The following is a 22,365-nucleotide window of genomic DNA, read 5'->3' as shown; positions in this document are numbered from 1 at the left end:
GTTAGGTACATCCACAGTGCTGTTAGGAAGGGAGTTCCAGGATTTTGACCCAGTGACAGTGAAGGAACGGCGGTATAGTTCCAAGTCAGGATGGTGTGTGACTTGGAGGGGAACTTCCAGGTGGTGGTGTTCCCTTGCTGCCCTTGTCCTTCTAGTTGGTAGAGTTCGCGAGTTTGGAAGGTGCTGCAGTGCATCTTGTAGATGGTACACACTGCTGCCACTGCGTTTCCGTGATGGGAGTGAATGTTTATGGATTGGGTGCCAATCAAACGGGCTGCTTTGTCCTGGATGGTGTCGAGCTTCTTGAGTGTTGTTGGAGCTGCACCCAACCAGGCAAGTGGAGAGTATTCCATCACACTCCTGACTTGTGCCTTGTACATGATGGACAGGCTTTGGGGAGTCAGGAGGTGAGTTACTTGCTGCATGATTCCTAACCTCTGACCTCTTCTAGCCACAGTATTTATATGGCTACTCCAGTTCAGTTTCTGGTCAATGGTAGGCCCTAGGATGTTGATAGTGGGAGAATCAGTGATGGTATTCTCTCTTGTCGGAGATGGTCATTGCCTGGCACTTGTGTGGCGTGAATGTTACTTGCCACTTATCAGTCCAAGCCTGGATATTGTCCAAGTCTTGCTGTATTTCTACACGGCTGCCTCAGTATCTGAGGAGTTGCGAATGGTGCTGAACATTGTGCAGTCATCAGTGAACATCCCCACTTCTGACCTTATGATTGAAGGAAGGTCATTGATGAAGCAGCTGAAGATGGTTGGGCCTAGGACACTACCCTGAGGAACTCCTGCAGTGATGTCATGGAGCTCAGATGATTGACCTCCAATAACCACAACAATCTTCTTTTGCACTATGTATGACTCCAACCAGCGGAGCGTTTTTCCCCCTGATTCCCATTGACTTCAGTTTTGGTAGGGCTCCTTGATGCCATACTCAGTCAAATGCTGCCTTGATGTCAAGGGCAGTCACTCTCACCTCACCTCTTGAATTCAACTTTTATCCACGTTTGAACCAAGGCTGTAATGAGGTCAGGAGCTGACTGGCCCTGGCGGAACCCAAACTGAGCGTCACTGAGCAGGCTATTGCTAAGCAAGTGCTGCTTGATGGCACTGTTGATGACACCTTCCATCACTTTACTGATGTTTGAGAGTAGGCTGATGGGGTGGTAATTGGCCAGGTTGGACTTGTCCTGCTTTTTGTGTACAGAACATACCTGGGCAATTTTCCACATTGCAGGGTAGATGCCAGTGCTGTAGCTGTACTGGAACAGCTTGGCTAGGGGTGTGGCTTGTTCTGGAGCACAGATCTTCGGTACTGTTGCCAGAATATTGTCAGGGCCCATAGCCTTTGCAGTATCCAGTGCCTTCAGTTGCTTCTTGATCTCACGCGGAGTGAATTGAATTGGCTGAAGTCTGGCATCTGTGATGTTGGGGACTTCAGGAGGAGGCCAAGATGGATCATCAACTCTGCACTTCTGGCTGAAGATTGTTGCAAATGCTTCAGCCTTATCTTTCACACTGATGTGCTGGGCTCCCCCATCATTGAGGATGGGGATATTTGTGGAGCCACCTCCTCCTGTCAGTTGTTTAATTGTCCACCACCATTCACGGCTGGATGTGGCAGGACTGCAGAGCTTAGATCTGATCCGTTGGTTATGGGATCGCTTCGCTCTGTCTATCGCATGCTGCTTACACAGTTTGGCATGCAGATAGTCCTGGGTTGTAGCTTCACCAGGTTGACACTTCATTTTGAGGTATGCTTGGTGCTGCTCCTGGCATGCCCTCCTGCACTCTTCATTGAACCAGGGTTGCTCTCCTGGCTTGATGGTAATGGTAGAGTGGGAGATATGCTGGGCCATGAGGTCACAGATTGTGGTTGAGTACAATTCTGCTGCTGCTGATGGCCCACAGCGCCTCATGGATGCCCAGTTTTGCATTGCTAGATCTTTTCGAAATCTATCCCATTTAGCACGGTGGTAGTACCACAAAACATGATTGAGGGTATCCTCAATATGAAGGTGGGACTTTATCTCCACAAGGACTGTGCGGTGGTCATTCCTACCAATACTGTCATGGACAGATGCATCTGCGGCAGGCAGATTGTTGAGGACGAGGTCAAGTATGTTTTTCCCTCTTGTTGGTTCCCTCACCACCTGCTGCAGACCCAGTCTAGAAGCTATGAGCTTTTGGACTCGGCCAGCTCAGTCAGTAGTGGTGCTACCGAGCCATTCTTGGTGATGGACATTGAATTCCCCGACCCAGAGTACATTCTGCGCCCTTGCCACCCTCAGTGCTTTCTCCAAGTGGTGATCAACATGGAGAAGTTCTGATTCATCAGCTGAGGGGGAGGAGGGGGTGGGCATGGTAGGTGGTAATCAGCAGGAGAGTTCCTTGCCCATGTTTGACCTCATGCCATGAGACTTCATGGGAGTCGATGTCGAGGAATCCCAAGGCAATTCCCTCCAGTCTCCATACCATTGTGCCAACACCTCTGCTGGGTCTGTCCTACCGGTGGAAGAGGACATACCCGGGGATGGTAATGGCAGTGTCTAGGACATTGTCTGTAAGCTATGATTCCGTGAATATGACTGTCAGGTTGTTGCTTGACTAGTCTGTGGGACATCTCTTCCAACTTTGGTACAGGCCCTCAGATGTTAGTAAGGAGGACTTTGCAGGATCGACTGGGCTGGGTTTGCCGTTGTCATTTCCAGTGCCTAGGTCGATGCTGGGTGGTCCGGTTTCATCCTGTTTTATTGACTTCGTAGCAGTTAGATACAACTAGGTGGCTTGCTAGGGCATTTAAGAGTTAACCACATTGCTGTGGATCTGGAGTCACATGTAGGCCAGACCAGGTAAGGACAGCAGATTTCCTTCCCTAAAGGACATTAGTGAACCAGATGAGTTTTTACAACAATCGACAATGGTTTTGTGGCCATCATTAGACTCGCTTTTAATTCCAGATTTTATAAATTGAATCCAAATTCAGTAGGCATCACAGTGTGGCGCATTTGCGTGTACTGGAAGCTACATATATTAATACACAGGGCCCTCTTCTTTGAAGACAGAAAGAACATGTACAAACATTGCGCCTGTTTCAGCTAAACAAAATAAGTGACAGCTATTCGCTGGTTAATTCCTCAGGGCAATGCCTTGACCAATCAGAATCAAGCTGCCTGGTTTAAATTTCAAACAAAGCTTGGCAGTTAACTAAGTCACCATTAACTGGTGCATTCTCCATGGCAACTTCTCTACCAATCAGAGTTCACTTGCCAACCAATCAGCACTCTCTTCTCATATAGTATAAAGTTGTCATTTTCCCTTGTATTCTCGCAGATTGTCCGGATGAGTGCAAGTTGAAAAACTTCAACAACATGTCTCTATTTTCAGCAATTCTCAAATTCTGTACCACCAAGCGACTATATGTAAGATAGTCAGCATCAATTACATTTTTTTAATCTGTACATGAGAGGAACCTCATTCCCTCCAGCTTATTTCCTGGAAACCACTTTTTTCCCTTAGCACATTATCTGTAATGTCACAAATGTATTCTATACCAAATGATTTTTTTAATCCACGGGCTGGAAACCTGAATTACATTTTTTTAAAAAGGGAAAAAGGAACAGATAAAAGGTGACTTTACTTGCAGTTAAGATGGCCACTGCAATTTGCATCCCTATAGCCTACATTCCAATGCATCAAGGTGGAGACAAAGTGTCTGGCCAGTCCCCTCCAGACCAATGACTTGGGGAATTTTGAGTGAATTACCTGTCCTGCTCCCATTAACAAGACATTAAGGCATCACTTTGGACATTAAAACTGGAGGAGGCGAACCACTAAACCCTATGCACTTGAACAATGGAACCCTGGTTGAGAGGAGGGAATCCCTAGACATGAACTAATTAAGTTGCAAGAGGGAATACAATGAGCCATCATGTTGAATTGTTGGTGGTTGATCATATGGCAAGCCCAACATCTGTGTTTAAGCTGGTGTTTTCTCTACAGCAACACAGACAAGCAACTCGACACCAAGAGAAGACCCAAGGTGGGTTCCTCCTCCCCCCTCTCTCTCTCCAGTCCACCTAACAAGCTTCAAACCTTGCCTGCTGGCTGCAAACACCTAGGCCTATCACTGCTGAGGACAGAGACTCTGTGAAGGTAATCACCTGTGTTGCTGTCTCCAGGAAAAACACTGAATCAGCTGGCCACCAAGTTAATCCGGAAGAGAGCCAAGTCACCAAACTCAACAGACTGTATAACGCTGTTTATTGTTGCAGACTCTAATCTGACCTATCCTTCCTCACTCTGTGTGTGAAAGTTGGAGCGTAGTTTATTATTTTACTTCGATCAGTTTAAGTACAATAAAGCTAACCTCTTTCTTTGTTAAACTCAAGAAAACCTGTCTGATCACCCCACCACGCAGCAGAGCTCACCAGCCTGCCTGTGCCCCCCCTCACCCCACCACCCAGCAGAGCTCACCAGCCTGCCTGTGCCCCCCCTCACCCCACCACCCAGTAGAGCTCACCAGACTGCCTGTGCCCCCCCTCACCCCACCACCCAGTAGAGCTCACCAGCCTGCCTGTGCCCCCCCCTCACCCCACCACCCAGCAGAGCTCACCAGCCTGCCTGTGCCCCCCCCTCACCCCACCACCCAGTAGAGCTCACCAGCCTGCCTGTGCCCCCCCTCACCCCACCACCCAGTAGAGCTCACCAGCCTGCCTGTGCCCCCCCCCTCACCCCACCACCCAGTAGAGCTCACCAGCCTGCCTGTGCCCACCACCCAGCAGAGCTCACCAGCCTGCCTGTGCCCCCCACCACCCAGCAGAGCTCACCAGCCTGCCTGTGCCCCCCCTCACCCCACCACCCAGCAGAGCTCACCAGCCTGCCTGTGCCCCCTCACCCCTAACACCCAGCGCAGCAGAGTCCACCAGCCTGCCCGACCCCCCGGCGGAGCAGACCGCACCAGCCTGCCCGTCCCCCCGGCGGAGCAGACCGCACCAGCCTGCCTGTCTCTCTGCAGTTGCAGCATAGTATTTGCGCGGGAGCCACCGCCGGCCAACGGCTGATGATTCCAGAGCACGCGGGGCGGTGAGCGGAGCCCACAGGATGCAGTGATCGCAGGCCGGACAGGACGCAGGTGGGCAGTGGGGGTAAATTTTACACAGAGGGAGATGGCGGTTGGTTGAAGGGGAGATTACAGAGTGGCTGTCAATAACAAGGTGAAAAACAGAGTGATGAATGCTGTTAACCTGAGTCCTGTCTGAACTCACCACCATCTCCTGTCTGTTATTTTACCCGTAGTCGATCCTAGGAACCGGCCTTGGGCGCCGCTGTTTGCAGTGGGGACGGTTGTCAGGCGCGGACCGCTTACTTCCGTTACTGTGGAGAGGGAGCATTTCAACAATGGCTTGGAGATCCTCAGGTGAGCGGGGCAGGGCAGGAGCACTGCATCATCAGCTTTATGTTAGCTTTGGAAAAGGATAAAGAGAAGTCCAAAGTACAAGTAATTTATTGGGAAAAGGCTAGTCAAAGGGGTGAGACAATCTGGCCCAGGGAAATTGGAATCAACGATCGGCAGGCAAAACTAATGGAAGAGTGGGTTGCTTTTAAAAAGGAGGCAGTTAGGGTCCAGGTGGCTCATTCCCATAAGGGGGAAAGGTAGAGTAAAGCCCAAGCGCCTTGTATGACGAAGGAGATAGAGAGTAAGATGAAGCAGAAAAAGGATGTATATGACAGGTATAAAAACAAAAAGTGCTGGAAATAATCAGCAGGTCTGGCAGCATCTGTGCAGAGAGAAGCAGAGTTAACGTTTCAGGTCAGTAACTTTCAACAGTTCTGATGCCAGAACTGCTGAGTATTTCCAGCACTTTCTGTTTTTATTTCAGATTTCCAGTATCTGCAATATTTTGCTTTTATTATGCATATGACAGATGTCAGGTGGATAATATGAGTGAGAACTAGGCTGAATATAGAAGGTTCAGAGGGGAAGTGAAAAAAGAAATGCGATACAAAGAGAGAGCATGAGAAGAGACTGACACCCAACATAGAAGGGAATCCAAAGTCTTCTATAGGCATATAAATAATAAAAGGAGGAGTAGGGCCACTTAGGAACCAAAAATGGTATTTACAGATGGACGCAGAGGGCATAGCTAAGGTACTAAATGAGTACTTTGTATCTGTCTTTACCAAGGAGGAAGATACTACCAAAGTCTTAGTGAAAGAGGAGATAGTTGAGACACTGGATGGGCTAACAATTGATAAAGAGGATGTATTTGATAGGCTGGATGTAATTAAAGTTGATAAGACACCAGGGGACTTGAGAGAGGATGCCTCTTGTGAGGGAGACTAGAATTAGGGAACACAGTTTAAAGCCAGGCTACCCAACCCAAACCCAACTATATGTGTCGGGCTCGGGGCAGGCTGGACACTGCTTCCAGGAAGTCACAGGATCAGGCTTACCCATGATTTCCCACAACTCCAGCTACAGGAATAGCCTGCTGCCGGAAGAGATGAAGCAGATTCGTGTCGGGTCGGCAACAAAAAGAAATGAAAGGGCTTGGGTAGGGTTCGGGTTGGCTGTGGTCGGGTCGTGCTCAGGTCAGGTTTTAATTTTATACCCAAGCCAGGCTTTAACACAGTTTAAGAATGAGATCTCCCTTTTAAGACAGAGATGAGATTTTTTCTCAAAGGGTCATTAGTTGGGCGGCACAGTGGCGCAGTGGTTAGCACTGCAGCCTCACAGCTCCAGGGACCCGGGTTCGATTCCAGGTACTGCCTGTGTGGAGTTTGCAGGTTCTCCCTGTGTCTGCGTGGGTTTTCTCCGGGTACTCCGGTTTCCTCCCACAAGCCAAAAGACTTGCAGGTTGGTAGGTAAATTGGCCATTATAAATTGTCACTAGTATAGGTAGGTGGTAGGGAAATATAGGGATAGGTGGGGATGTTTGGTAGGAATATGGGATTAGTGTAGGATTAGTATAAATGGGTGGTTGATGGTCGGCACAGACTCGGTGGGCCGAAGGGCCTGTTTCAGTGCTGTAGCTCTAATCTAATCTAATCTAGTCTGTGTAATCCTCTTCCCCAGAAAGCAGTGGAGGCTGGGTCATTGAATTTATTTAAGGCTGAGTTAGATTTTTGATAGACTATAAGTCAAGGGTTATGGGGGGAAGACAGGAAAGTGGAGTTGAGACCACAACCAGATCAGCCATGATCTTATCGAATGGCAGAGCAGGCTCGAAGGGCTGAATGGCCTACTCCTGGTCCTATGTGCCAGGACCGGATCAGATGCATCCGAGGATACTGAGAGAAGTAAGGGCGGAAATTGCAGAGGCACTGGCCATAATCTTCCAATCTTCTTTCAATACATGGGTGGTGCCAGAGGACTGAAGAATTGCAAATGTTACACTCCTGTTCAAAAAAGGATGTAAGGATAAATCCAGCAACTATAAACCAGTCGGATTAACCTCAGTGGTGGGAAAGCTTTTAGAAATGATAATCCAGGACAAAGTTAAGTCACTTGGACAAATGTGTATTAATTAAGGAAAGCTAGCACGGATTTGTTGAGGGAAAATTGTGTTTAACTAATTTGATTGAGTTTTTTGATGAAGTAACAGAGGGTAGATTGGGGTAATGCAGTTGATGTGATATACATGGACTTCCAAAAGGTGTCTGATAAAGTGCCAGATAACAGGCTTTTCAGTAAAGTTGAAGCCCATGGAATAAAAGGGACAGTGGCAACACGGATACAACGTTGGCTGAGTGACAGGAAACAGAATAGTAGTGAATGGTTATTTTTTAGACTGGAGGAAGGTCTATTGTGGAGTTCCCCGGGGGATGGTGTTAGGAGCCCTGCTTTTCCTGATCTGTATTAATGACCTAGACTTGGGTGTACATGGCACAATTTCAAAATTTTCACATGACACAAAACCAGGAAGTATTGTGAACTGTGAGGAGATTTTTAGATTTTTTTTTAGATTTAGAGATACAGCACTGAAACAGGCCCTTCGGCCCACCGAGTCTGTGCCGACCATTAACCACCCATTTATACTAATCCTACACTAATCCCATATTCCTACCACATCCCCACCTGTCCCTATATTTCCCTACCACCTACCTATACTAGGGGCAATTTATACTGGCCAATTTACCTATCAACCCGCAAGTCTTTTGGCTGTGGGAGGAAACCGGAGCACCCGGAGGAAACCCACGCAGACACAGAGAGAACTTGCAAACTCCACACAGGCAGTACCCAGAATTGAACCCGGGTCACTGGAGCTGTGAGGCTGCAGTGCTAACCACTGCGCCGCCCAGGATAGTGATAAACTTCAAGAGGACATAGACAGGTTAGTGGAATGGACAGACACATGGCAGATGAAATTAATGCAGAAAAGTGTAAAGTTTTAGTAGGAAGAACGAGGAAAGACAATATAAAGGGCACAATTCTAAAGCGGGTAAGTCTTTCTGCAAATGTTTCCCCAGTGTTCATAGCTTTTGGAAACCACTTGTAGTGGTGCTGTCATGTCAATTGAAAACAAAATTCTAGTTTTAAAATATACAGGGTAATTGCAATTTGATAGGCAGCACTGCGCTTCCAATTGGAAAGAAAGGCCTGCATTATTATAACACCTTTCATGGCTCTGGACATCCCAAGTTTCATAACCAATTTAGTACATTTGAAGTGTCGCTAACGTGAGGCAGGAAAACTGCGGCAGCTAATTTGCTCAAAACAGTCCCACAAACAGCTATGAAGTAAATGACCACCATTTTTTTGGTGTAGCTTGAGGGATAAATGTTAGCAAGGACACCAGGAGAAATTCCTGCTTTTCTTCTAATAGTGCTATGTAATCTTTTACGATCACCTGAGAGGATGGATGTCTCATTGGTTTAATATCTCATCCAACAGTGCAACACTCCCTCAGTACTACATAGAGGTGTTAGCGTGCATTAAGTGCTCAATTCTCTGGTATTAAGCTTGAACCTACATTCTTCTGAGCCTGATGAAAGTGCTACCACTGATCCAAAGTTGACAGATATTGTAAGTTGATCTTAGGACTGTCACTCTGGTCGTCATGATTTGTCTGCCACTCTTGCATATCCCTACTTGTCCTGTTTCCTTTCAGCTTGATACCTGAGCTGCGCTGAGATAGCTGATTTCAGTTGGAGCATCAGTTAGGATGCTACAATTCGCTTAAGCACCCCTTTGCTAAAGAGGTGGAGCAAGGAGAAAACAGCCAGTTGGTTCTGATAACCAATCCATGTTGGGAAGTGCACTTATTTGGATAGGATTGGACTTGGCTGTGGTGCTTTCTGTTAGAAACTTTGCCTAAGCTAGCACGTGAAGGTGGTTGTACAAAATAACTGCATCCTAGCATGAGTTTTTGCCTTCATGACAGAGAAAAAAGTCTAATGTCCACACCCTAGACCATTACAGTTATTTCTGCTAGAGGGTAATTATATTTGATATTCTACTTCTTTGTCTTAAAGTGCCCAGGTACTAAAGTTACCAATATTGAAGGTGATGGAATTCTGAAACTGGGAGTCAATTCAGACTCCTGCATGGAATTTCCAAGTGTCTAATGAAATGTGAGCATCAGCTCTTATCTTATATCTCAGGTATCTTTGTGTCTATTATAATGTTTACTAATTATAACCATATCAATGAATACATATGTGCATAGAAGCTGTCCAGTTTGATGGCTTTGATGCCTTCTGTAGTATTTGTTTGGAATGTTGATCATAGATCTGCCAAACCTCTGGGAATATTTAAACAATCTTCTGGCCAGGTCAGTTGTTTCAAATTATATTGATCAGCCCCATTTTAAAATTTTTGGCAGCAGAAAATGATGAAAGGTGTACTTTAGGTAATTTACACTGCTCTGACATCATTAGGTTGTAGATGGCTTTGAATCACACTGTGGAAGCTTTTACTCTGAACTAAGAATGTAATTGTTACCAGTGTGGTAGTAGTAACTGAGTAAAACTGGCTTGTTTCTGTGCTGTAGATTCTGTGTAGGCATCTTGAATTGCTCTGAATGTCACTCAAGAAAATGTTGAGTACACAGTAGTACCTAGCCAGTCATTACAAAATCACAATTTGGGTGTCTTTCAGCCAGTACTAGATGTAAGTGTATAGGAGTTCCCCTCACGTAGCTCAGTAACATGTCAACAAAGCATCTCGCTCATTGGAGAATTGTGTTATGATGTATTTTATCAGCCTGAGTAACATGCTGATTCAGAGCATGAGGAGAGTTGGTCAGGTAAAATTGTTAAATGAAATAGGCGTGTTGAAAAACTGATGGCAGTATCTTCACTCCTTTCACAAACGCATGTGTGGGTTAGACTGTTGAAGGTACCCAAGTAGCCCAGCACTTTACAGGTAGTGCAATAATATTATTGATTTTAGCAATTATTTCAGCCAGCAGTGCCTTTAATCACTACTCACTCCATCCCCAAATCTGAGCTTCTCCTGACCCAATCTCAATATGTATGTATTTTTCTGGCTGTTGCCTTTCCTTTCTGCTCACATTTTCCCACCAAGGCCCACTGAAGCCCCTGTCACACCTGCATTGCTGAGACCAGCCAAGTTGAGATTGAACCTTCCTGGCACCATTCCACATTGGGCAACATTCTGCAAAGGAATCAGGCAGGAGGAGATTCCCAGCTTTTGATTCTAGTCTGATCTGAGGTAACGTACTACCTGTGCAGTTTGTACATCACAGTACCCAAATCTGGATTTTTCGGAGTTTGCACATTTACAGATGAATAATTGAATTTAATTATATATAGAAAATGAGAGGTTGGCCTACTTTATGACTTGTATTTTTTGTTCCGGATAGTTCTGTTTGGTACTGGAGATCGAGTGGTAGAAATGGAGGATACAGAGGATGACAATCTTGCCACATCTGTGTGAGTAATCTGCCATAGTAAGGTTACTGTGCTAAGATTTACAGTACAAATTCTGAGCCCTGGATTCAGAATATTTTAGGAATGTTCTTCATAAAGCAGTCTAAACAAAAGAGTGGTTGCTAGGTGATTATCTAATCAAGTGGTTCAAATAATGAGAAATTGTTGGAGCAAATTTTGAGGTTGGCATCCTGTAAGTTCATATGAGAATTATAAACCATTTCCAAGTTTTCTGTAACAATTCATATTTATATACATACATATATAGTTTGCTCTGACCATTCTAATGGATATCTCATGGCATTGCTCATTGTGAGTAAGGGTTAGTGTTTTATGCAACGCACAATGCATTATCAGAATGACTGACTACACTTGTAAAATTTTAAAGGGGGTGCAGCAACAGAGAGACCGGGGGAGGTATATGTAGACAACCCTTTGAAGGTGGCAGGACAAGTTGAGAAGGCATATTGGATCCTCGTCTTTATAAACAGAGGCATAGAGTACAAAGGGAAGGAAGTTATACTAAACCTTTATAAAACATGGGTTAAGCCCCAGCTGGAGTATTACATTTTAGAAAAGATGTCAAGGTCTTGAAGAGGGTGCAGAGGAGATTTACTAGAATGGTATCCGGGATCTAAGACTTCGGTTACATGAACAGAATAGAGAACAGGGGTTGTTCTCCTTAGAAAAAAGGTTAAGGGGTTATTTGATAGAGGTGTTCAAAATCATGGAAAATTTTGATAGAGTAAATGAGGAGAAACTGTTTTCACTGGCAGAAGGATCAGTAATCAAAGAACACAGATTTAAGGTGATTGGCAAAAGAACCAGAGGCGACACGAGGGAAGAAAAATTTACAGTGAGTTGTTGTGACCTGGAATGCAGTGCCTGAAAGGATGGTGGAAGCAGAATCAATAATAACTTTCAAAACAGAATTTGCAGGGCTATGGGGAAGGAGAAGAGGCGTGGGACTAATTGGAAAGCTCTTTCAAAAAGCCAGTACAGCCACGATGGGCCAAATGGCCCCCTTCTGTGCTGTATCACAGTGATTGAATGCCAGATTTTTTTTTGGTATACGGTACTATTGGAGTGTTAGTTATAAATTCAGGCCCAAATTGTATAACAATTATGTATATAGTTGTGTGGAAGCTGCAAATCCTTGCTTACTACTTATTATTTGAGGTTAATTTTATCTCTCATAACCATTTTTTTTAAAAGTTCAGAATACATTGCAAGTTGATATTAGTGCAGCTTGCCTATGTAGGAATTCGGCTATGGGAACAACAACAACTTGTATTTATATAATGCCTTTAACATAACAAAATGTTCCAAGGCGCTTCACAGGACCATTATAAAGCAAAGTTTGACACCGAGCCACATACGGCAATATTCAGGCAGGTGGTCAAAAGTATGGTCAAAGAGGTAGGTTTTAAGCAGCATCTTAAAGGAGGTAGAGAGGTTTAGGGAGGGAATTCCAGAGCTAAGGGCCAAGGCAGCTGAAAGCACAGCCACCAATGGTGGAGCAACTAAAATCGGGGATGATCAAGGGGCCAGAATTAGATGAGTGCAAATATCTCAGAGGATTGTGGGGCTGGAGGAGATTATGGACGTAGGGAGGAGTGAGGCCATGGAGGGACTTGGTTTAACCAAGGATGAGAATTTTAAAATCAAGGCATTGCTTGACCTGGAGCCAATGCCGGTTAGCAAGCAGAGGGGTGATGGGTGAATGGGATTTGGCACGAGAAAGGTCCTGGTAGCAGAGTTTTGAATGACCTCAAGTTTACAGAGGGTAGATTGTGGGAGGCTGGCCAGGAGTGCATTGGAATAGTCAAGTCGAGAGGTAACAAAGGCATGGACGAGTGTTTCGGCAGCAATGAGCTGAAGCTGGGGCAAAGTAGGGCAATGTTATGGAGGTGGAAATAGACTAAGTAATAGATGGGTATGTAGTAAGAAGTTCATGTTAAAGTCACTTAAGTCACAAGATTGCGAACACTCTGGTTCAGCCTCAGAAATTTGCCAAGGAGAGGAATAGAGTCAGTAGCTCAGGGCTGAAGTTTGTAGCAGGGACTGAAGACAATGACTTCAATTTCCCCAATGTTTAGTTGGAGAAAATTTCTGCTCATCTCGTACTGCATGTTGGAAATGCACTTTGATAATTTACCAACAGTGGAAGAGTTGAGAGTGGTAGAGTTGGGTGTCATCAGTGTACATGTGAAAACTAACATTGTGTTTTTAGATGATGTAGCCAACGAGCAGCATGTAGATGAGAAATAGAAGGGGGCCAAGGAGAGATCCTTGGGGGACACCAGAGGTAACAGTATGAGAGAGAGGGAAGAAAAGCCATTGGAGGTGATTTTCTGGCTATGACTGGCTAAATAAAAACGGAATAACCCGAGTGCAGTCCCACCCAACTGGATGACAGTGGAGAGATGTTAGAAGAGGCTGGTGTGGTCAACTGTGTCAAAGGCTGCAGACAATTTGAGAAGGATAAGGAGGGATAGTTTACCTTTGTCACAGTCACATAGGATGTCATTTGTCAGCATGGGGAGATGGGAGCTGTGAGAGTAGGTAGTTTTTACAAAGTTGATCTGGGATTTGAGTGCAGGGTTCATTGGCTGTGGCAGTATTCAGGGATGCAAAAGTCTGGGAGATCTTGGAGGGGTAGTGTTGTTGTTTGGGAGTACCAGGATCTGATGGTATTGGGAGAAGTTTGTTGTGGTGTGGCAGCATTGGGGGGGTGTAGGTGATGTAGAAGAAAGGGCTTGGGGTGTGGGAGCTTTCAGAGAGGAATTTGCTGAATATGAAAATAGTCTGAGGGGCGATGTAGGGAGCTGCTAACATAAGTCCAGTGATGAGCCTTCTAGGGCAGAGGTTCCCAAACTATGTTTGCTGAGGGTTCCATATTCACACCTCCGTTTACCCTCCCTCTTTTCTAAGAAACAGTAATTTGTAGGCCCAATAAGATGACAGAGTTCATTCCTATTGGTTTCAAAAACTGGGGAAAAATTGAGACATTCAAACTGTTCGTCTTGCCTTTAGTCATGTAGGGATTGTGTGCCTCAAACGGGCAACAACTTCAAGGATCTCAACTTTCATACACCAATCAGGAGATGCCACGAAAATGTCTTTCATATTAACTGATGCAGATTTGCATAGCTAGAGAAGGTGCATTGTGACATGCTATCAACACAGATGTTTAAATCGCTGCCCGTTTCTGGAAATTAGATATACATTATAATAAACAGCAATGTGGTACAACTGTGCATGAATTAACATTTTTAAAAAGTTAATATCCCTTTTTTTGATCTCTCTGCTTATCCAGTTCATCTGATGTTGATGCTGAGTTTGATACAGTTATTGGATACATAGAAGATATTATTATGGGTAGGTAAAAATGTGTTATAGAAATGTATTTAAGGCACGTTTGCACTTTGAATTGTAGTTAAGAACAGTTTCCAGCCATTTACTCCAAATGACATTTGTAACTTTATAAATATCTTAATCGTTAGATTTGGTTTAATATTTTAACTGGCATTGTTGTACTATGTGGAACCTAATTAGAGATATGAGAGAAAAATATTGGATAAAGCAACAACTGTTAGAGTTCTGTTTTCTGGCAGCTTGGAATTCTGAATTTGTGTTGTAACCTGTAGCTACTCACAGATATCTTTTATAGTTCTGGCAATCATTTGTGGTATTGCTCCTGGTAATTTAGCAGGTGCAGGGTTTTCTAACAGCAGGAGAGCTACACCATGTGATGCACATGTAATTTGTATCAACAAGGGAAGTGTGTACATTTTGACATCCCTTTCTTAATATGTGTAAAGGGACAGCCTTAAGGGAAAGTGCCTGCTGCTGGGTTCTCCCCTCCCATTTACCCTGGCTTGTCTCTTTTTGGTCACAAAATACTTCCCTAGTCCTCTGAATAGGCACAGTCTGGGGTTAATTAGAACTTCTTATTCCTGCAGAAATAGGTTTGTCTTCAGATTAGCAGTTGCTTGTAAATTCCTAGCACATGGAGGTCAATTTGCTACTAAATGTTGCGCGTGAGGGAAGTTAACATTGCACAATTATGATCAGTTGCTTTTTTAATACTATATATACATCCTGTGATATTGCTCAAGTTAAGTTGTGTTTATATAGGGGCAGAAGTTTAATTCCATATAATGTATTGCATTTGCTCACTTCATAGTTTTTAACATGTATTCATTTACGGAATGTAGATGTCAATAGCAAGGTCAGGCTTTATTGGCCATTCCTAATTGCCCTTGAGAAGGTGGTGATGAGACACCTTCTTGAACTATTGCAGTCCTTGTAGTAAAATTGAAGTCAGTGGAAATTGGGGAAAACTCTCCACTGGCTGCAGTCATACATGGCACAAAGGAAGATAGTTGGGGAGGTCAATCATCTCAGCCCCTGGCCCAACTATCTTCAACTGCTTCATCAATGACCTTCCCTCTATCATAAGGTCAGAAGTGGGGATGTTTGCTGATAAATGCACAGTGTTCAGTACCATTCGTAACTCTTCAGACAATGAAGCAGTCCATGCCCGCTTGCAACAAGACCTGGACAACCTCCACACATGGGCTGATAAGTAGTAAATAACATTCATGCCACGCAAGAGCAAGGCAATAGCCCTCTCCAACAAAAGGGAGTCAAACCACCTTCCTTTGACACTTGACGGCATTACCATTGCTGAATCCCCACCATCAATATCCTGGGGGTCACAATTAACCAGAAACTGAACTGGATCAGCCACATAATTACTGTGACTACAAGAAGTCAGAGGCTGCGGAGAGTTACTCACCTCCTAACTCAAAGGCACAAGTCAGGAGTGTGATAGAATACTCTCCAAGTGCCTGGGATGATTGCAGCTGCAACAACACAAGAAACTCAACACCATCCCGGACAAAGCAGCCCCATTGCCAGGAACTTGGCAGAACTGTGGTGGAGTTTGGCAATAGATTCAACATGCAAAATTTTGTTTTTCCTTGGGCAGGAGAGCAACCTGCACAACTGCATATGCTTATGAAAAGAAACCATTGGTTCTTATTGTAAATGAGTACTTTCAAATGTTTAAAAAAAAGTTGTCTCAATTACCGCTCTCTGTTTCTCTTTCTCACTCACTTACTTTTTGTATGTGTGTGTATCTTCTGCCTCCTGTTTTTCACTGACCAAAAATAAATACGTTTTGATCAGTGGAACCCCAAATTCGAATTATCAGCCCAGGGAAACATAGATGGATAAGGACTTACTTTCTTCTGTATGGCAGATGGGCAAATTTTTGATATAAAAACTGAAAATACTCGGCAGGTCTGCCAGCATCTATGGAGAGAGAAACAGAGTTGATGTTTCAGGTCAATGGCCTTACATCAGAACAGTTCTACAGACCACACGTGCGTAAATACGTACATATGTAAATACGCACAAACATACGAATTAAGAGCAGGAGTAGGCCATTCGGCCCTTCAAGCCTGCTCCGCCATTCAGTAAGTTCATGGCTGAACTGATTACTTCACATTTCCACCTGCCCCCAATAACCTTCCATTCCCTTGCTTATCAAGAATCTATCTACCTCTGCCTGAAAAATATTCAAAGACTCTGCTTCCACCGCCTTTTGAAGAAGAGAATTCCAAAGACTCACGACCCTCTGAGAGAAAAACAATTCTCCTCATCTCTGTCTTAAATGGATGACCCCTTATTTTTAAATAGTGGCCGCTAGTTCTAGATTCTCCCACAAGGGGAAACATCCTTTCCACATCCACCCTGTGAAGACCCCTCAGGATCTTATATGTTTCAATCAAGTCACCTCTTACTCTTCTAAATTCCAGCGGATACAAGCCTAGCCTGTCCAATCTTTCCTCATTAGACAGCCTGCCCATTCCAGGTATTAGTCTAGTAATCCTTCTTTGTACTGCCTCCAATAAACACAGAAATCAGGACATTCCTGTCTGTGCTGTCCTGCTCCTCCAGAAGCTGGGCATTAGTGGTATCTCGGTGCCTGACTCACCATTGAAATACATTGAATGGTGTGAAGTTGTTGTAGTTACCTCAGAAATGGACTAAACTTGACAGAAAAATTTAGGGCTTGTCCATTCTCATCCAAGTACCCTTTTAACGATGTGATAAGTCTTAATTACTGCCAAACAACCTCTCTGCCATTGAAAATAGACTTTATTAGTAGGGGCTCATCCCTTCAGATTTCAATTATTATTGCAGATTTTTAAAAAAATAAATATTTTTTCTTTGCTTCTTTTGTGTCCCTATCTTAATCCAATCTTTCTTTCCCTTCTGTACCTGATATGACATTGAATTCAATATTCTAATTAGCATTTTCTGGTTCAGACTTAATGCTGCTAATTAATCTTCAATCTGATAGATTAAGGAGATACCCAGTTGCTTGCCGTGTTCACACTGGTCCTAGTTGCTCTGCAGAGGGCACTGCACATTTTGGATAGTTGATTGACAGAACTTCCAGTGCAAAAGTCCATAAAAAGTCTATGAGCAAGTGTAATGAACAGCTGGTGCAATTTGTTCTCTGCTGGCTGCAAGATCTGGTCTATTACATCAGCAATTTCTATATCTCTGTTTTACAGCACTGCAATGTATACAAATACAGTTGGCAATCAAAACTTGCACTTAATACTGCAAAATCTGATCTCTTAATTTCTTTCCTTCAGATGCAGAATTTCAGCAGTTACAGAAAAATTTTATGGACAAATACTATTTAGAATTTGAAAATACTGAAGAAAACAAGCTCATTTACACTTCAATTTTCCAAGAATATGTGAGTCTCTGCTCTTATTGACTTTTTTTGGTATCTCTCTCAAAACCTAGACATTCTAGGTTATGTATACTGATATAGATTAGATCTACAATTTTCTGAAACATTCTAATAAGCATACAATATTCTGTACCAATATACCAGTATAATGGGGTGGTGAGGGGAACTGGAAAACTGAAATGGATGATGTTATGAAAGTGCTTCAATTTTTAAATATTTTTTGAGGACTCGAGTTTAAAGATTGTGGAAATTGATTCATTTGAAAGACTGAAGAGATTCCATAGATGCTGGATTTTGTTTTTTTTAAAAAGGTCACTGAAAGGACTTGCCACTTTGTTTAAAAACAAACCCTTACTGGAAGTCACATGTCTTAAGCTAAGTAAACAGAAGGAGTCTTGATGACTATGGGAGATGTTTACGGAGAAATTACATGTCAAGATTTATGCTGGTCAAGAGTTGGTTTTGTTTTTGGATATTGTTTTGGTTCAGTTGGGGGTAAGGCTGCTGAGAGAAGCCACCAGATTAGAGGCCTGCTCAGGTCGGGGAAAAAAGAACCAGACCGAACCACAGCGGACCCGAGCCCAACCTGGCCCGAGTCCCTCCAATTTTGCCCCGACCCGACCGGACCATCCGTTTACTTACCTTCCTGACACCGAACCTGCAAGACGCTGCAGCGCATGCATGATGATGTCACAGTGACGTCACTCGCCCACTGCGCAGATTCAGTTTCGTCCCGGACTCCCAGCTCAGGTAAGTTTTTTAATTTCAATACTTACCAGCAGAGCACTTACCGTGTGTGTCCGTCCTGTCCCGACCCAACCCGAGCCCAAAAGCCATACCCGGAAGATGGGCCCAACCCGACACATGTCATCGGGTTCGGGTCGGGTAGCATGCCTCTACACCAGATTATCCCTTTCCACCTCTTTGAGAAACCCTGAGAATCCAGTGTGAGAAACAGAGACACTGATGCTGCATTTCTTCTGAAAAGCCTGTCGATTAATGCTCGGCGTCACCTGAAGAGAGCTGCTCAAACAAAAATCCCAATGACAGCCGTCTATATGTATCTGGACGCCAGACCAAAGAGCCAGCTGAGAACATAACATATCTTACTCTTTTTCTTCAAGAATTAACAAGTATTTGGCCAAAGTATATTTTTGTCTTTTTTGTAAAGTGAATCTCTACAGAGAAAACTACTTTATTTTTTCTTTAACCGTTGTGTGTGCACGTGTGTTGGGGTTATTTTAGAAGGGTATATATTTATACTTTCATATTTCAACCTGTGTGTTAATAAGCTGTGCATATTTACTGAATGAGTCTTGTTTTATAATAAATTAATAATTTTGTTGTTAATTAAAGAAACCTGGTTGCTGGATTTTATTCTGAAACTAAAATAGATCAAGTATATAATTGGCTGTATTGGTAACTGGATAAAACATTTAAAAATATATGTTGTGACCCGTGGAGAAGTGGAACCAGAGAAAGATCGTGTACTCCTCCAGCCTTGGTCATAACAGTGCTTATACAGCTCCATAGGACAAAAGCTTAGAACTATTGTCTGAAAGCAAGAAGGAACTCTTATTTGTCAGTAGCTGTCAGTAATGGTACTTGATGTGAAGCTAGCTTCCTCTGGAGGGTTCTGGGTTCCAGGACCAACTGACCATTTCTTTTCCATATCTTTGCGTTCATGTATTGCTCCGTGGATGAGGGCTGTTCAGTAGATCTGATTTTTCAAAAGGTATAAAGTTCCACGTGATTCTTTTAAAAAAAAAAAAGTGCAGGCTCGTGAATTAAAAACAGAAAATGCTGGAAATTCTCTGCATCAACCTGAAACATTAACTCTGTTTTTCCCTCCATGGAAGCTGCCTGACCTGCTGAGTATTTCCAGCATTTTCTGTTTTTATTTCAGCTTTCCAGCATCCACAATAGTTTGCTTTTGTAGGCTCTTTAATTACTTGATGTGGGTATGTGACAGAGTTGCTTTGAGAGCATGACTTGTGTTACTCAAGTTTTTTTTCATTTGGTGAGGTGCCGGCTCAGCATGCTAAGCCACCAGTATTTTTTTCTTAAATACATACACGAGCTGTCAGTATCCCATCCACATAATGTCAAACATTTTAATGTTTTTCCCCTGGAAAGTTGTAATTAATGCTGCCTTTTTTCCCCAGATTGACTTATTAGAGAAGTACATTGAGCAGCAGTTGATGGAGAGGATACCAGCCTTCAATATGACTACATTCATTACATCACTACAGTAAGTTAAGCAACTTGGGGAAAACAGTCAACTAGGAACATTTTGGTTCTTGTGAACTGTAGTACATTTTCTGACTTTGTTAATTTCATGAATTCAAAAATCAACTCCGGTCTTCTGTGATGCCTGGGCCAGTTCATCAATTGAGTAGCTGAGCAGTACTGACTAGGATTTCTAGTTCAAGCCCTAGTCTCTGCTGAGTTAATTGATCTCTGGATGGGTGGTGGGTAACACACTATAATTGGCAGAGGTGCTGCTGGATTATAGAAGTGAAAGCCAACACAAAAATCCAGAAGTTACTGTCAGTGATTCCACACTTCTGCAAAAGGTGTGTTGTTGAGGTCTCTCCAGACTAGAATCAATTGGAAATCGTTGAATTGGCAAGAACTTCCACTCTTACACTCTCAGTCTCACTGTAAAAACCCTTGAAAAAGTTACACCTTGTTGAATGAGGTGTAACTGGGTTTTTAATGGTGTATAATACTTATAATTTTTCACAATACAAATTTTTTCACAATTTTTCATAATTACTGCTGAACGACCTTACTGCCCCTGAGAATAATTTTAATATTTGTTGAATGTCAAATTTCTCCATGATAAGAAATTCCACATTTTTAAAATACTTGTTTTAAAATTTGTTAATTTATCTTCTACCTTAATTCTATGTGTATGTCCCAATCATTTATTTCACGATCTGAAAAAAATTAAAGTGAAGGTAATTCAGTGGCTTTGATACCTTGGTTTTCTGTATGTGAGAATACTTCAACTTGATTGGCTGCTTACCTTGACATCACTGCTGTTGGACTCCTGGAGATCCCCTTTGCTTGGTGCCAGATTGAAACTAAAGTCAGGCAAGGGGAAGTATATGCCACAAAGTGTACTAGATCTTTGTGGGCACCTTTTCTCAAGGTCAAGGACAAGTGCCATAGCTTTGCCATTGACCACAAAATCCAGCCCAAAGGATTTCAACCAAATAACTAATGGTATTAGTAGAAGAGCTTAAATTGAGAAGATGGTGCCTCATATTGTACTGTGTCCAAGGTTTGGGCAAAGCTGCAGTTTCTCAAGAGTTCCTGCTCTTGGTGCATTCGGAGAAGGTGCCAGTTTAGGGGCCTTAATTTAATTACCGGGGGACAATGTAAATCACTTGAGTGACCCTGGGATATGGACATGTATTGGCAACAGCTTTCCACCGAAGGGTTTGTGTATGAGAAGCATTACAGAAAAAATGAATGTCAGGGAAAACAACAAACAGATGAAGTGGTGACAGCGTCTGAATAAATCCAGGACATTATTTCCTGCAAGAAAATACAGTATGCAGATTCTAGCACCCATGTGAAACTGGATTTTAACAAGCTAGTGCATGCAAGGGGCAGGTACAACTCCAAACTCCAAGACTATCTGGCTCAATGTTAAACAAATAATTGCAGTTTAAGGTGCTTTAGCATGTCAGAATGCCTTTCTTTTGGAATGCAGCGAATCTTGATAAGTAGGTGAAATATGCTGCCAACTATGGTGGTGACCATAATTGAAGAATACGATCATTAAATCCAGTTAAAATTCTGGCAATTAATGTTACTAATCCAGTTGTTGTGAAAATGAATGTGACACAAGGTGGTGCTATAAACTGCATTGGGGAATTGATGAAAATTTCATTTATGGTTAGTTGAAAGCATATGATTGTTAATAATTTCCTTGGTTGTGTTTTTGAGACACTGGTAACTTTTGTTTGTTAGTCAGAAAACGTTAAATTGGAATCTCTGTTCTGACAGCAATCTACAAATTGTGGGATGAACATGGATGAAAACTTGGGAGCTGAGCAGTTAAATGCTACTTTCTCTGTTATTTTTAGTGTCATTATCTAGGTCTTTGAAAGTCTTGGGCAGTGTTGTTAAAAATTGGCAACTGTGATTCAGCGCTTTGTTTTTAAAGGGGAACTGATGAATTGCCCCGTAATCCTAAATGTTGTAAGAGGAGATAATTGCATGCTTCCCCAACCTTGCAACTGCTGGTGAGAGGTATCCTGGAAGTAAACACCCTGGGTAGAATTCTTTCCTTTCCTCTCCCCCATATAATGACATAATGAATGAGGATATAAGTAGTACTCCCATTCATATGATCATTGAACCAGAACTTCATGGTGCCACATTAGAGAAGAAGAGGAAGCCTGCAGAAAATAGCTGTTTCCAGGCTACTTCCAAAGAGCAGATCTAAAGCAAGATATGAAGTAACATTCAAAACTGCATTACCCATTCAAGAACAGTTCTTATGTTGCAGATTTTTGTACTGCTGTGTTGAGAGGTACATTGTTACAAATGGCACTTAAATATTTAAAACAAGCAAAATATCAAAGAAATATGGAAGATGAAATAATATACTACCCAGGTGAATAATAGTTATGGAGGTATCCATAATTTCTATGGAGATTGTTT

At 43.1% G+C, this 22,365-nt stretch overlaps 1 protein-coding gene across 3 annotated transcripts in view; it reads left to right on the top strand.

Annotated features, from left to right (window-relative positions):
* The first annotated feature begins 5,298 nt into the window (after positions 1-5,298).
* The window catches only part of arl2bp (ADP-ribosylation factor-like 2 binding protein), a 30,303-nt gene continuing 13,236 nt past the window's right edge, over positions 5,299-22,365 (top strand). For 2 of the 3 annotated variants that reach the window (XM_068049582.1, XM_068049580.1), the window contains exons 1-5: positions 5,299-5,427; positions 10,838-10,907; positions 14,224-14,285; positions 17,582-17,688; positions 19,851-19,936. In XM_068049582.1, the coding sequence (XP_067905683.1) occupies positions 5,409-5,427; positions 10,838-10,907; positions 14,224-14,285; positions 17,582-17,688; positions 19,851-19,936 (344 nt within the window). In that variant the 5' untranslated portion in view covers positions 5,299-5,408. Of the gene's footprint in view, positions 5,428-10,539; positions 10,687-10,837; positions 10,908-14,223; positions 14,286-17,581; positions 17,689-19,850; positions 19,937-22,365 lie in introns of all 3 variants that reach the window. The other variant, XM_068049581.1, reaches the window with a different exon arrangement.

The sequence above is a fragment of the Heterodontus francisci genome, chromosome 17 (genome assembly GCF_036365525.1).
Source record: "Heterodontus francisci isolate sHetFra1 chromosome 17, sHetFra1.hap1, whole genome shotgun sequence".
Lineage (NCBI taxonomy): Eukaryota > Metazoa > Chordata > Chondrichthyes > Heterodontiformes > Heterodontidae > Heterodontus > Heterodontus francisci.
Note: the sequence above shows the minus strand (reverse complement) of the source record. Positions and strands in the feature narration are given on the sequence as shown.